The sequence below is a fragment of the Talaromyces atroroseus genome, assembly GCF_001907595.1.
Source record: "Talaromyces atroroseus strain IBT 11181 chromosome Unknown scaffold_6, whole genome shotgun sequence".
NCBI classification, from domain to species: Eukaryota; Fungi; Ascomycota; class Eurotiomycetes; order Eurotiales; family Trichocomaceae; genus Talaromyces; species Talaromyces atroroseus.
This window is the reverse complement of record NW_017971438.1, coordinates 216745-229326: the sequence shown is the minus strand read 5'-3', so window position 1 is coordinate 229326 and position 12582 is coordinate 216745. Positions and strand designations below refer to the sequence as shown.

General features: G+C 46.2%; 5 protein-coding genes across 5 annotated transcripts, besides 1 other annotated feature; 3 read left to right on the top strand and 2 right to left on the bottom strand.

Moving 5' to 3' along the window:
• Positions 1-601: 601 nt before the first annotated feature.
• Positions 602-2716, top strand: UA08_05017 (hypothetical protein; the record flags this gene model as incomplete). Its single annotated transcript, XM_020267613.1, has 10 exons — positions 602-661; positions 722-956; positions 1015-1058; positions 1119-1194; positions 1266-1419; positions 1485-1519; positions 1584-1756; positions 1822-2318; positions 2409-2648; positions 2683-2716. 10 exons carry the CDS (start codon positions 602-604, stop codon positions 2714-2716), a joined length of 1548 nt encoding a protein of 515 aa, XP_020119807.1.
• A 664-nt stretch (positions 2717-3380) lies between these two features.
• Positions 3381-4557, bottom strand: UA08_05016 (hypothetical protein; the record flags this gene model as incomplete). Its single annotated transcript, XM_020267602.1, has 2 exons — positions 3381-3906; positions 3977-4557. The coding sequence occupies 2 exons, from the start codon at positions 4555-4557 to the stop codon at positions 3381-3383; spliced, it is 1107 nt and encodes a 368-aa protein (XP_020119684.1).
• Positions 4558-5223: 666 nt separating this feature from the next.
• On the top strand, positions 5224-5697 carry UA08_05015 (hypothetical protein; the record flags this gene model as incomplete). The annotated part of the gene is made up of 1 exon (XM_020267590.1): positions 5224-5697. The coding sequence occupies one exon, from the start codon at positions 5224-5226 to the stop codon at positions 5695-5697; it is 474 nt and encodes a 157-aa protein (XP_020119685.1).
• Positions 5698-6149: 452 nt separating this feature from the next.
• Positions 6150-8637, bottom strand: UA08_05014 (hypothetical protein; the record flags this gene model as incomplete). The annotated part of the gene is made up of 3 exons (XM_020267579.1): positions 6150-6837; positions 6924-8146; positions 8218-8637. The coding sequence occupies 3 exons, from the start codon at positions 8635-8637 to the stop codon at positions 6150-6152; spliced, it is 2331 nt and encodes a 776-aa protein (XP_020119678.1).
• Positions 8638-10515: 1878 nt separating this feature from the next.
• On the top strand, positions 10516-12081 carry UA08_05013 (hypothetical protein; the record flags this gene model as incomplete). The annotated part of the gene is made up of 1 exon (XM_020267568.1): positions 10516-12081. The coding sequence occupies one exon, from the start codon at positions 10516-10518 to the stop codon at positions 12079-12081; it is 1566 nt and encodes a 521-aa protein (XP_020119679.1).
• A 122-nt stretch (positions 12082-12203) lies between these two features.
• Positions 12204-12440: a repeat region (Identified by RepeatMasker using a combination of RepBase library and repeat library created with RepeatScout).
• The last annotated feature ends 142 nt before the right edge of the window (positions 12441-12582 follow it).

Genomic DNA, 12582 nt, shown 5'->3' with positions numbered 1-12582 from the left:
CATAGCTAGTTATACGGCAAACACAAGGTCTATACCCAGTTCGTGAGAGGGTGTAGAACAAAGCGATGTTGAGAAACAACCGAGATCTAACGCTACATTGCGATTCAATCTCGGAATATTCACCGCCGACAGACGAGTTATTAATTTAGATTGGGGGCTGTTCTGGAAGTCGATAATGTTCTACTTGTTCTGTTTTTGAAATGCCTCGTTGAATTAGCCTGCTTCGTGGGGCAATTGCTAAAATGAAAAATAGGCTAAAGATTAATTTCTATCCTTCGTATATTGTGTGTGCGTCCTTCCCATGCATGCTTGATCCTAATAATCCCCGATTCTGGGGGCCGGGGTTAAGTTAAATCACCGAACTTTCTCAAGGAAGCTATCACGATTCAGTTGCACATTATTGGGGTCCATAATGACTTGCTATTGTCCTAGTGTGCGGATGTTACATGTCTTGATTGATTTATATCTTTCACGTTGAAATGCCCAGTCTGTTTTCCTTCTCCATTTCCGTATCTCCCCCATCGGCTTTCTTTTTGTTTCCTCCTACGAATCTATTTCCCTTTGAAGACTTGGGTCCTTGATGTATCCGTTAGCCTTCAAGATGGACATGGAGATGATCTTTGACCACTGGGTAAAGTTTGTTGGCATTTTTGCTGGACTTGTAGGTGTCGTTCCTTTAGCTGCGTATCGCTGTATAGAGAGTCTACTGACTCCAATCAAGTTCGTCGCCTATATCGTGGGCAAGATCAGCTACATCCTGTGTTTTGATAGTCTGAGCCACATTCCTGGCCCCAAGTTCAATGCTCTCTCTATGGTGCCATATGCGAGGCACCTAATCGCAGGAACGACAGTGCACAATACCGTAGACTTGCACAAGAAGTATGGCGATGTGGTGAGGATATCGCCAGTGGAGGTTTCATTTATTTCCGGGGAGACTGCGTTTCCCGACATTTACGGTATGTTCCAGAGAGCAATTCTCAATAGTAATAATCTTTCTTGACCTCTGGTTTTTAGGATTCCGCACCGGCAAGTTGAAAGGCCATCTCAACATGGAAAAGGTGAGTCCGGGGAATATTTGACTATGTAAACTTCGAAGCTCAAAAGTTATCGATCCTTAGGATCCTGTGTGGTATGTGAAACCCGCCAATAGTACTCCATCACTCTTACATGCGAACGAGGAGGATCACGGAAGAAGTGAGTGCTTTCATGTTTCAACATCACCAACACAAGCTAGCTGATCTTTTTGTGTCTTTAATCTGAGATAGTCCGTCGAATTGTCTCCCATGCATTTAGCGAAAAAGCCCTCATGGCTCAAGAGGGGCTTATCCAGGGATACGTCGATCAACTGATACACAAAATGAGAGAAGTGACATCCTCGACCAACAATGCACCTGTAGATATGGTTCAGTGGTATAAATGGTAAGTACCTTAACATTCCAGGAGCGGGAAATTGAATTTTATTTTGGAATAACGAATGGGGGCAGGATTATGTTTGACTTGATAGCTGATTTAGCATTTGGTAAATCCTCAACATCAGTTTACTGTCTGCAACAAGTAGCATCCTGACATCAGACTCTTCTTAGGGGAACCATTTGGATGTCTCCAGGATCTTTCCACGCACCAATACATTACACTTCTTTTCGACTCCCTAAAATCGTTAAGATTCTCATATATCTCTGCTTTCTTCCCCTTTCTGAAATATCTGGGAAGCTTTGTTCTTGACAAAAGCCTCATGCAAAAGCGCAAGGATTATCTGGTCAGTTGTCATTGAACGGTATTCCTTTCTAGTTGCACATGCAGCACTGACGAGGCGAGTGGCAGCAATGGATCGCCAGCCAAGTCAGAAAACGCACTAAGCGAAACACCACACGACCAGACTTCATGTCATATATCTTGCAGAACAACCCGGAAAAAGGGGCTCGCTTGACTGAGCAGGAGATTATCTCAAACGCCAGTTCCCTTATCGTCGGCGGCTCCGAAACAACCTCGACCCTGCTCAGCGGCCTCACATGGCTATTGCTTACGAACCCTGAAAAGATGCACAAGCTCAAAGTCGAAATCCGTGGCAAGTTTAAAACGTATGACGAGATTACGATCAACGCAGTCAATGGATCGCCGTACCTGGTTGCCGTCATCACTGAGGGTCTTCGGTATTACCCTCCCATCCCTGCTGGATTCGGACGACAGGTAAATACTGGCGGCGAGGTCATCAGTGGTTACTATATTCCAGAGGGAACCATAGTCTCTGTCAGCCACTACGCCGCATACCATTCCGAGCGAAATTTTAAAGATCCAGATGCTTTTGTACCTGAGAGATGGTTCGTGGATCCCTTTCGGTTTCGCTTTTTGGTTTCCGTTTCTCACCTTGTATAACTTAATTGACGCTGACCGTAAAATTATACATCCAGGATGGGTGACGAAGCCTACGCCAATGACAACAAAACTGCCTGTCAGCCTTTCAGTCTGGGTCCACGCGGATGCTTGGGTCGGAATTTGGCGCATGCCGAAATGCGCCTCATCCTTGCCAAGATCGTCTGGTGTTTCGAACTTGAGCTCGAACCGAGGAGTAGAGACTGGCTAAAGCAGAATAGGGTGACAAGACATTGGGAAAAGCCTGAGTTGGCGGTCAGATTAGTTAGTGTGCAAACGTAAGTTGCAGTAGTTGCTGGAACATCCCGCCAGAGTGACCCTCTGGTATAATGAACCCGGGACTTGATTGCCAGCCGCATAACATTAGACTGTGACGATTGTGATTGATAAGTTTCATGGAGTACCTACTACATTAGATTGGAAATCAAGTCAGCTATAGTTGAAGATTTGATCCAAAGGCTTGGTAGCCTGCTTATTGTTTGGAAGAGCTGTTTAGTTGCATCTGTCCATGCCTAAAATAATCATGCTAAAGGACATCCTAGCCATTCCTTGATGCTTTGGACGATTTGCTCTTTCTCATTCCCGAGGAATAATAATGAGCTAAATTATCAACTTCGGGATCTATAAACTGGATAACTACTATATTCCTGTGAGTTTGAAGAACCTAAGTGAAGCTCATATCCGTATCATATATTTTTAAGGGCAAAGGACTGGCGCATGCTTATTCATGACTTCTAGTTGACAATGGGGCATCGACTGGAACAACTATCGTCCAGACGCAGTCTTAGGGCAGTAGGATGTTCAGCTAAATTGTCTTAGGCTTTGATGCCTCTGGACCAAGAAGACCGGTCAATAATTGCACACTTAATCTTGGCCATTGGAATATAAACAATAGCAAATCGGTTAGTAACCATAGAGGAACTTTACAAATGTCGTTACGAGATATAACGAAAGATATAAAACTCATAAATTGGTATTGGTCTAGATCTCGTAAAGCTTTCACTCCTTCCTTATACCGAATAAACTAGCTTCTGTCCGGACATGGTCTCCTTACGGATAAAGTCAACACCATTCAGCACTCCCTCCCATCCACCAGAGCGGACTTGGACGGGGTGAATTGCTAGTGTTCCCTTATTCAGTAGCTTCTGCATCTCGAGAGTAAATGTTTCCCCAAACTTGCGATCCTCGGGGCTCGCTTCCCGCTTATACTCGCCCTCAAGGTTGACCTTCAGTCCAAAGATTGTAAGTGCCAACAACCACGATGGTTTGATAGTAGGCCGGGTCGAGGCAATTGCGTGGCGAAAGGGTTCTAGAGTGACGTAGCGGCCACCTGCGCGTCCCATGGCTGCGTAGCATAGCTGCATGGTATCAGCCATAGCTACACAGTCAAAAGCGTATGCCAAGGTGTTACGAGTATATGTTTTGATTTCGGCGGCACAGTCTGCAGTATGATAGTCAAAGACTTCCTCGGCGCCGAAGCTCCGAACGAGTTCAAAATTTGATGGCGAGCATGTGGCAATGGGGCGGAGGCCGGCGCTGTAAAGTCAAGAGCATTGGTAACTGAAAATCGTGGGAAAGGAGGGAAAGTATAGCAAGTACGACATACAGTTTCAGCAATTGAATCGCACGAGTGCCGGTTGCGGTAGCTCCTCCAGCAACTAGCACAAATTCTGGTCCAAAGTCATATTCATCGTCCGGACGCGGGGCATAGGGCTCAGTAGTCGAGCTCGGAACCTTGAGTTCCTGAAAGAGACCCAGACCAGCTGTGAATAAACTCAATCCAATGGACGACGCCTCTTCGAAGCTCATCCAGTCCGGGATTTGCAGGAGAAGGTCCCCAGGAGCAGCAACGTATTCGGCAAAGGCCCCTACATCGGGCAGGCTTGGGTTCATACCATGCACCGTTCCAGCAACGCGGTCTCCAACTTTCAGATAAGCAGGTGTACCATCTCCGAGCGCCACGATGGTGCCCGCAAAGTCATAACCATGTATGGCTCCAGGTACTGGGCTGTAGTCTAGCATCTTTGCGTCGACCGGGTTGATCGCGACAGCTGCGGTCTTGACCATGGCCACGTTCGGCCCCAGCGTAGGTACAGGGGCATCGTGGCGAAGGCTGAGCTTGCCAGCGCCCTCGGCCACGATCGCTGTTTGCTTGGTGGGCAATGCAGAGCTGATCAAGGAAGGCATTATGTAGAATAGGCCGTCAACTGGTGAGTCTGCAGCGTAGAAGAGCTACTCATTGCATGTACCTATTAAATGCTTTAAACTACTTGGCTGATCGCATTCAGTGAATGCACTTTTCGAAAGCATAATGTTGAAGTATAGGAATAGCTATCAAAAATCACCGAACCAGATCGCGTACCTGTGAATTAAATGCAAAAAACTACCGATAATGAACGAGTTTCTTATTTCCTATCTAGGCAGGTCAGTAGACCCGCCGGCGGGCATTTTCATTAAGTACAGTATGTATATTTATCCGAAATCCGACATGTTTGCTTCGTCTTTCATCCGCCCGAAATCCGTATCAATTGTCTGAATCCCGGTCCCCTACGGCGCAACTTTGCTCCTAGAATGCTTTTTATCAGGCTCATGAGCTCTTTGTTGATGGCCTTCTGACGTATAACATTGGAAGACTGCCGGGCTAATAGACGGAGATTACGGAATAACTGCCAGTTGTCGATAGAAGCCCTTGATATTATGTGGTTAACATAAACTAGCTATAAAAGCTGCCAGAGCAAGGCGACTTGATACACTTACATGGCTGGTCTCCGTTTCCTGTGTCTTTGCTTCAAACCAAGAGCCCATTCTACAACCACTTCTACACCTGTCTCCAACACAGTTCAAGCTACTACCATGGCGCTTCCAATCCTTCCCACTGCTCTCCCCTCGCTCGGCGATCGTGATGCGATCATTGATTCTCTATATCGCGGCGTCATCTCCCTCGATACCGGCGACGAAGCCACTTTCCTATCAGCATTCACTGATGATGCCGTTGTCGACATCAATGGCACTCTCCTCAAGGGTCTACCAACCATTCGCGGCGGAATGTTTGAGACCATTTCGAAAATTAATACCACCCACTTCATTACCAATGTCCGTGTCGATCATGAGCCAGGTGAATCGACAGCCAAAGTGACCGCCCATGCATTGGCTCAGCATTTCCGCTCCGGCCAGGGATTCGGACCGGATGAAGCGAACCTTTTGACTGGGAGTTTGTACTACAGTGAAGTTGTTAAGGGTGATAGCGATGGATTATGGAAAGCTAAATTGTTCCAAATGCGCACCTCTTGGGCCCAAGGTGACCGGGCTATTGCCCAGGGCAAGTAATCAACAAGCTATGTCTACTACGGTGAGGTTTAGGCTTGTATACGATGTGAATTCGGATAATTTTTTGCGACAAAGATTTCTCGAAGCCGCATCAATATATTTAGAAAAAACTTATACCTACCGACCTTTGCCAGCAATGCTTGTTTTAGATTTGCCACCACAAACACGTATATTAGCCATATTTATATTTATCCTATTGCTAGTTGAAATCATATGAGGTCGGAAGGTACATTCATAGAGAATAAGATCTTAGTGGTACTCAGCAAAATCATCTTCATTGTTCGTGAGTTCGTAAAATTACTGCATAAATATAGACTGTATCTAGCACTAGCATTAAATAAACACGGGTATTTCCCCTTCATCAAAATCACATTAACGACCTTCTTATATGTATATCACCACAGAGAGAAACATGAAATTACAGGCTACACAGATTCCTAGACCACGATTTTTCAGTCAAAGGCTTCCAAGTTTCGCAAGACAATAGAGGACCAGGATTCAAGATCGGCAAATTCCAGGCCCGGCATTGGCTCGCAAGAAGGATGAGTTGCTCCTGCGATACTGCCACTAGGTATCTGTATATTTCCCAAATACGGCACATAACCGCCTTCATGGGCTAGGTCTTCCTTGGCCGTGCATCTGCCCAGGGTTATCTCTGGTGTTTGTAAGCAGCTGCTGTTTATGTTGGAGCTTAGCGGTAGAGATGTCGTAGAAGAAAGAGATGAGTGCATTGAAGCTACGCAATCGTTGTTGAATAGGCACTGAAAATAATCCGGTGTGGGAGCTTTATTCTCCACGTGTGCTGGGCTGAGTATAGTGCGCATTGCCTTTAGGAAGCCCCAAACAGTCAGTGACCTTTCGCCTGACGCTGCGGCTGAAGAACAATTTCCTGCATCGGAGACGCCGAGACCTTTAAGTTTGGGATTCATGGTCTCGAGGATCTCGAAGGTCTCGTCGACAAAATATAGGGCCATATAGGCATCTGGACTAGAAGGGTTGAGCCTGAGATAAATAAGGATAAGGAGAACTGCTTGCGCGATCGAGACGTTTTTTGTTAAGAACCAGAAATAGGGTGCAAAGGCGGGCACTCGTACGATTTGGAGCAAGTAGCGGATATAGTTGATGCTCAGTCGAAAAGAACTATAACGGAGAGAGTTCATCAGTAAGGCCGCGATTGTGCATATATATGTGTTTGTGCTTGTGTAGTTATAGAAAAGAGGACATACTTCACCCAAAGACTGTTCTCAGAGTTAAGGCTAGGATGGCCCAGGAAAGCTTTTTGCAACGTCAACAGAGCACTTGTCATAAGCATGGTGAGTGTGACTCTTGCCCACGAGATAAACACACTCGGATTTTCTGATTGATCCGAATACAGGGACTCGTCTGTCAACATGGACGCGTTGGACATTCGAAAAGGAACAAAACCCCTTTCCGGTGCACCTCGGACAGGCATTCTGCCAATCAGTTGGTTCATTTTCATGTGCAGTTTCTTGAAGGCGTCCAGTTGAGTGTTGAGATCGTCTTGAGTCAAGGGGTGACAGCTGTTTAGCCGATTCAAAAATGCGTGCATAAATCGGACTGTCTCATAGCGGCCCGTTGCGAAAAGCACGATGACGGAGGTTCGATTCGAATTTGGGCTCCGTATGGATGAAGCAAACAGATCAGGTTGAGAGCCTTCGACCACCATGGTTTCATCGCTCGCCTCGCTTACCATTCGTACATTCCAGTGGTTTCCTTCAGACCCGCAGCGTGTTTGTGACCCGTACCGAAGCGAATATTGCATATCCAGCCAGAGCACATGCCACCAAACTCGTCGATATGTCTCAAGTGTTACTGGATCAAGTCTTCGTTCTGTCGTGCTGCTATGTTCCATGTGCAATCCCATGCTCTGCGAGATGCGCACTATTGTGTCGAAGAACGATATATCCGCTAAGATGTCCTTACCACGGTTTGACAGTGCATGGCCCAGAAGCGCAGCAACAAGTGTGTTTAAAGTGGGATATTGTGTGTGTTTGCAAAGTTCTAGTCCCTGTAGGTAGCAGTTGCGTAGCTGGTCCACCGTGCTTCCAATGTCAAGGTCTACCAGCGGTGGAGCCGTTGACCAAAAGCTTTCGGGCGCAGCGGCAGCTCCGCAGAAAAGAGTAGAAAACAGAAGGGGGATAAAAGTAGGGTCACGCCAGAACCGATCACTGGGCTTCAAGCTAGTTTTCTGCTTACGTGTATGCCAGCTCCAGAAGTCGAGGTAGTCGCTGTGAAACTTCGGAATGTGGATGAAAGGATGGATAGGATGAATTCCGGCAAGAAAGGATTGTAGAAAGAGGTCACAAACTGACTTGGTAGGAATTTGTGTAAGCAATTTATCTAAGCCGGTCAGGTCTCCATGCCATCGTGGCTTGGTGATATTGGCGTCATGATCAGTAGCGTCTAGGAAGTTCTCGCAAATGAGCTCCTAGAGTACACGTAAGCTAATCAGAATCACCCGATGCCTTTAATGCCTTTGGATGCCTTTGAGATAGTTACCTGACCATGTACGAGAGCCCAGAAAGAGCGTTCCACATAGTGCGGTGTCGAGGCACTTTGTGACGCCATGTAACCTGTTTGGATCGGTGAATTGTCATTCCCTACACTATCCAGCCTATGACTTGATGCACTTTGTGAGACGTCGGTGTTCGTGGGCTCGAGATGTGCTGGGGCTACAGAGTTAAGCGAGCCATAGTAATGATGACGATGATGATGATGATGATGATGTTGTTGTTGTTGTTGTCGCTCTGGTGGTGATTTACCTGGCAAGGCGTGCTTCCTGGCTGTGCCTGCCTGCCCTGCCAGAATATCTTGTGACAGCGAGTCTGACCACGCAGCAAAAACATTGTTCCAATCCTGCTGCGAGAACACGGCGGCAGGAGAGGTGAGGCTGGAGTCAGAAACATGCGGGGCGGTCATGTTTTCCCAGTCCTCCGTGTTTTGCTCATCTGCTGTAACTTGGCGATTATTGCTTGGCGATAAGATTGCTGGACCTTGCAGATCTGGGGTTCTGGCAGCAATATTTGTCGTCCGAGGTCGACCTTTAGGGAGGGGTACACTATAGATACATTCCACTCCCTTGCGGACACATCTCGAGCAGCTCTTATTGCTGCTGCTGCTACTTTCTCGTGGACATCGCAGCTTTTGTGCGCGACATCGATCACACGAAAGTCGGGTATTCGGGGAATTTGCTAAGGTGGCGAGGTGCATAGTCGGCCAGCATTTAATTTCAATTCTTATTATATGTCTTTGAGCTTAAGATTCCATCACTCAAGATGTGTGGATCCATTCTACGGGCGTGAATCTTGGAGAAAAAGCACTGAGTTTATATGACGAAGTATTTTGTTATCTCCGTGAAGTATTGGCTCCAATTGATTTGATCATATATTGATATTTTGGCCCCCTGCGGAAAGTTGCCCCCAAGTGTTGTTTAGCCTGCTGTACGTTGGTTTGGGGGCAATGTCTCACTGACTAATGGTGGTTTTTGTGGAGGTTGGTGCTGATGTTTGAGTCCTAGATTCTTACCGAGAAGGAAAGTCGACTAATCAGTGGCCGCCGCGTAGGCGGCACTAGTAGGGCTGGGCTAAGCATAGCTATGGAGGCTAGGAGTAGAAAGTAGAAGCAGATAGACGTTCATGCTCAAGCAATCACTGCCATTATCCTCCATTCACAAGAATAATCCTCATACCTTTAACCAAGGAACCTGTTGGGAGACTCCGACTGTTGTGCTCTCCCAGGTAAGATTGACCAAATTCCCTTCCTAACAGCTATACGTAGAAGTATTACGCACTAAAATTGCACATTTGGCGTCACACGGCCAGCGGCCTCGCATGGGCGAACGGTTGGCTCATATTAATTAATTTAGCACGCCTTGACTCTGGAGACTCCAACACACAAAGGTCGCCCAATGGTATCCTTATCTGTTTACGAAGTACTTCAAGCCTTTAAAGCAATCTTATTTCTAATCCATGCAGCACCTGGGTAGTTAACTAGACTCGGGATATAACGATATATGACAGATAAATGTTCTCGCATGGATTATATTCGGATGCCTATGTAAAATATATCAATCCTATATTGGTATAATTTTCATTGTTTGAATACTTTCTATCTTATATAAGATCCGATATAAGAAGGGTAATATACCTACATAGCTTAGCATACCTAGATAAGCTGCATAACTACCTATGCTACGAATTATACAAGCATATCACGTAGTTACTAGCCGCCATGACATAGCTTCGTATAGGTATAAGCATAACGAGCTATGCCTAATAAGGTAGTAAATGCCTAGGCGTACAATAAATTTCACTCCATAACAGACATAGGGTTATTATAGGTGTATAGTCAATTATTAACTAAAGCTACACCGAGCATCCGAGGGCCCCCAACATATGTCTGCAAGTGGCTAAGGATTGGCTCTTACAGTGCATAATAAGTCCTGATCGGGGATTAATTTCACTTCTCGGAAAATTTCACGTCGATAAAATTCTCCTGTATTTGCCTGCTAGACAAATGTTGCTCATGACCTTTGACAGGGATACGTTAGGGCTTCCGAACCGGCTTTGGCGATCTAGTTGACCCGAAATCCGTCTCTTATTTTCGTATACCAGTGAATTCCATGCTATTCAGTAGAGACACGCCATGGACAAATTGGCATATATGGGTGCATATCTATATTTTGTATCCTAGCTAGCCATGGCGACTAAAGTGCTTTCTTTAACAAAGTTTCCGTCCTTCGTTTACTAGACTGTTGCCGAGATTAGTTAAACTAGGACGAGGACGAAGTTGAAAAGAATGCCAGACGCAATTAATGTACAAGACGCGCGGAAAAGCCGGGGCGAATTGACGGAAGAGGCACATGCGGGAGAGAAAGAAAAAAATTCTAGAGAAATGAAAGAACAGCTCGAACAAGAGCAAGCACCACAGAACGAAACGACCAAGATTGATCCCAACTTCGTGACATGGGATGGACCAGATGATCTCGCAAATCCCAAAAATTGGAAGACTGGTCGGAAATGGGCTGTCACGTTCGTCGTCTCATCTTTTACCCTGATATCACCCCTATCTTCCTCAATCCTTGCACCGGCCTTAAGCTCTATTGGCCAAGAGTTCAATATCACGAATGATGTTGAGTTGTCTCTAGCATTGTCAATTTTTGTGCTCGCATATGCAATCGGCCCATTATTCTTGGGGCCTCTTTCTGAGCTGTATGGACGCTCGCGGGTCCTCCAACTATCAAACCTATTCTACTTCTTTTTCAATCTCGGGTGCGCCCTTGCACGGTCCAAAGCACAGATAATGGTCTTCCGCTTCTTTGCAGGGCTTGGAGGCTCAGCACCCTTAGCTATTGGCGGAGCAGTACTCGGAGATCTCTTCACTACTGACACACGAGGGCGTGCAATCGCTGTTTATTCACTGGCACCTCTACTCGGACCGGCTATCGGCCCTATTGCGGGTGGCTTTATCACACAGAATACCTCTTGGCGCTGGATCTTTTATGCTACAACGATGGCCGACGGAGTTATCCAGCTCATTGGCCTGTATTTCTTGCGAGAGACTTTTGCACCTCTACTCTTACAGCGCAAAAAAAACAAGCTAATTAAGGAAACCGGCAATCCAAATTATTACACCAAGTCAGATACAAAAGCAGACCGCACAGTCTTGAAAACCTTACAAGCAGCTCTGGTTCGGCCATTCCGACTCCTCGCAACTCAACCTATCATCCAGGTGCTAGCACTATATATGGCCTACGTCTACGGGCTGATCTACATTGTCCTTTCCACTTTCCCCACGTTATGGACTTCTCCCGACCATTACGATGAGAAAACAGGTATTGCTGGGCTTAATTATATCTCGCTCGGCGTCGGGTTTTTCCTTGGAACCCAGATCTTCGCCCCATTACAAGACCGTGTGTACCGAGCCCTCAAGGCGAGGACACCAGATAACATCGGCCGTCCTGAATTCCGCGTTGTGCTCATGTTCCCCGGCGCATTGATCGTGCCTTTTGGTCTATTTATTTACGGCTGGACGGCCGAATATAAAACACATTGGATCGCACCCAACATCGGTGCTGCCACATTTGCTGCGGGAACCGTCATCAGCTTTCAGTGTATACAGGCATATGTTGTTGATAGTTATACAAGATTTGCCGCAAGCGCATTAGCGGCGAGTACGGTGCTGCGAAGCTTGGCTGGATTTGGCTTCCCGCTTTTTGGACCGTATGTGTATTCCTCATTGGGTTATGGATGGGGTAATAGCCTCTTGGCATTCCTTGCCATAGGATTGGGATGGCCAGCACCGTTCTTGTTATGGCGTTTTGGAGAAATCTTGAGAAAGAAGAGTCCTTATGCTGCTGGTTGAATAATAAGATTGATTGTAGAGAGGTTGTGTCTGTTTAAACAATATGAGCATTTGTACATACAAGCTACTGACTGCTATATATAGAATTAGTGAGATTTAAGGCTACTGAATAGGAGGGAAATTGACAGCGGATTATGACCGCTATTCCGAATATAGCATGTAATCCACAACCAACACCGTATTTCACAGAGGTGCACCTAATTGGCCAGAATAGGCATCGGATATGTGTCTTAGTTGACCCCTATTCTGATCATAAATATGGCCTCAAGTAACCCCCTGAATATTCTCTTTAGTTAGATATGCAGATTATATAGTATTCTCAATACTAGCTAATACAGCGTTCCGAATCCGTTGTTATATGTATGTGTTGTCTAATTAGGAATGATTAGATAGATATTTATTACGCCCGGAGGCACTAAGCCTGTTGGGCACTAACTTAGAGCCTCGACCGGAACAACTACACGGTGGGCTGGGCCTGCGCCTTGCATATCGAGCTCGCTG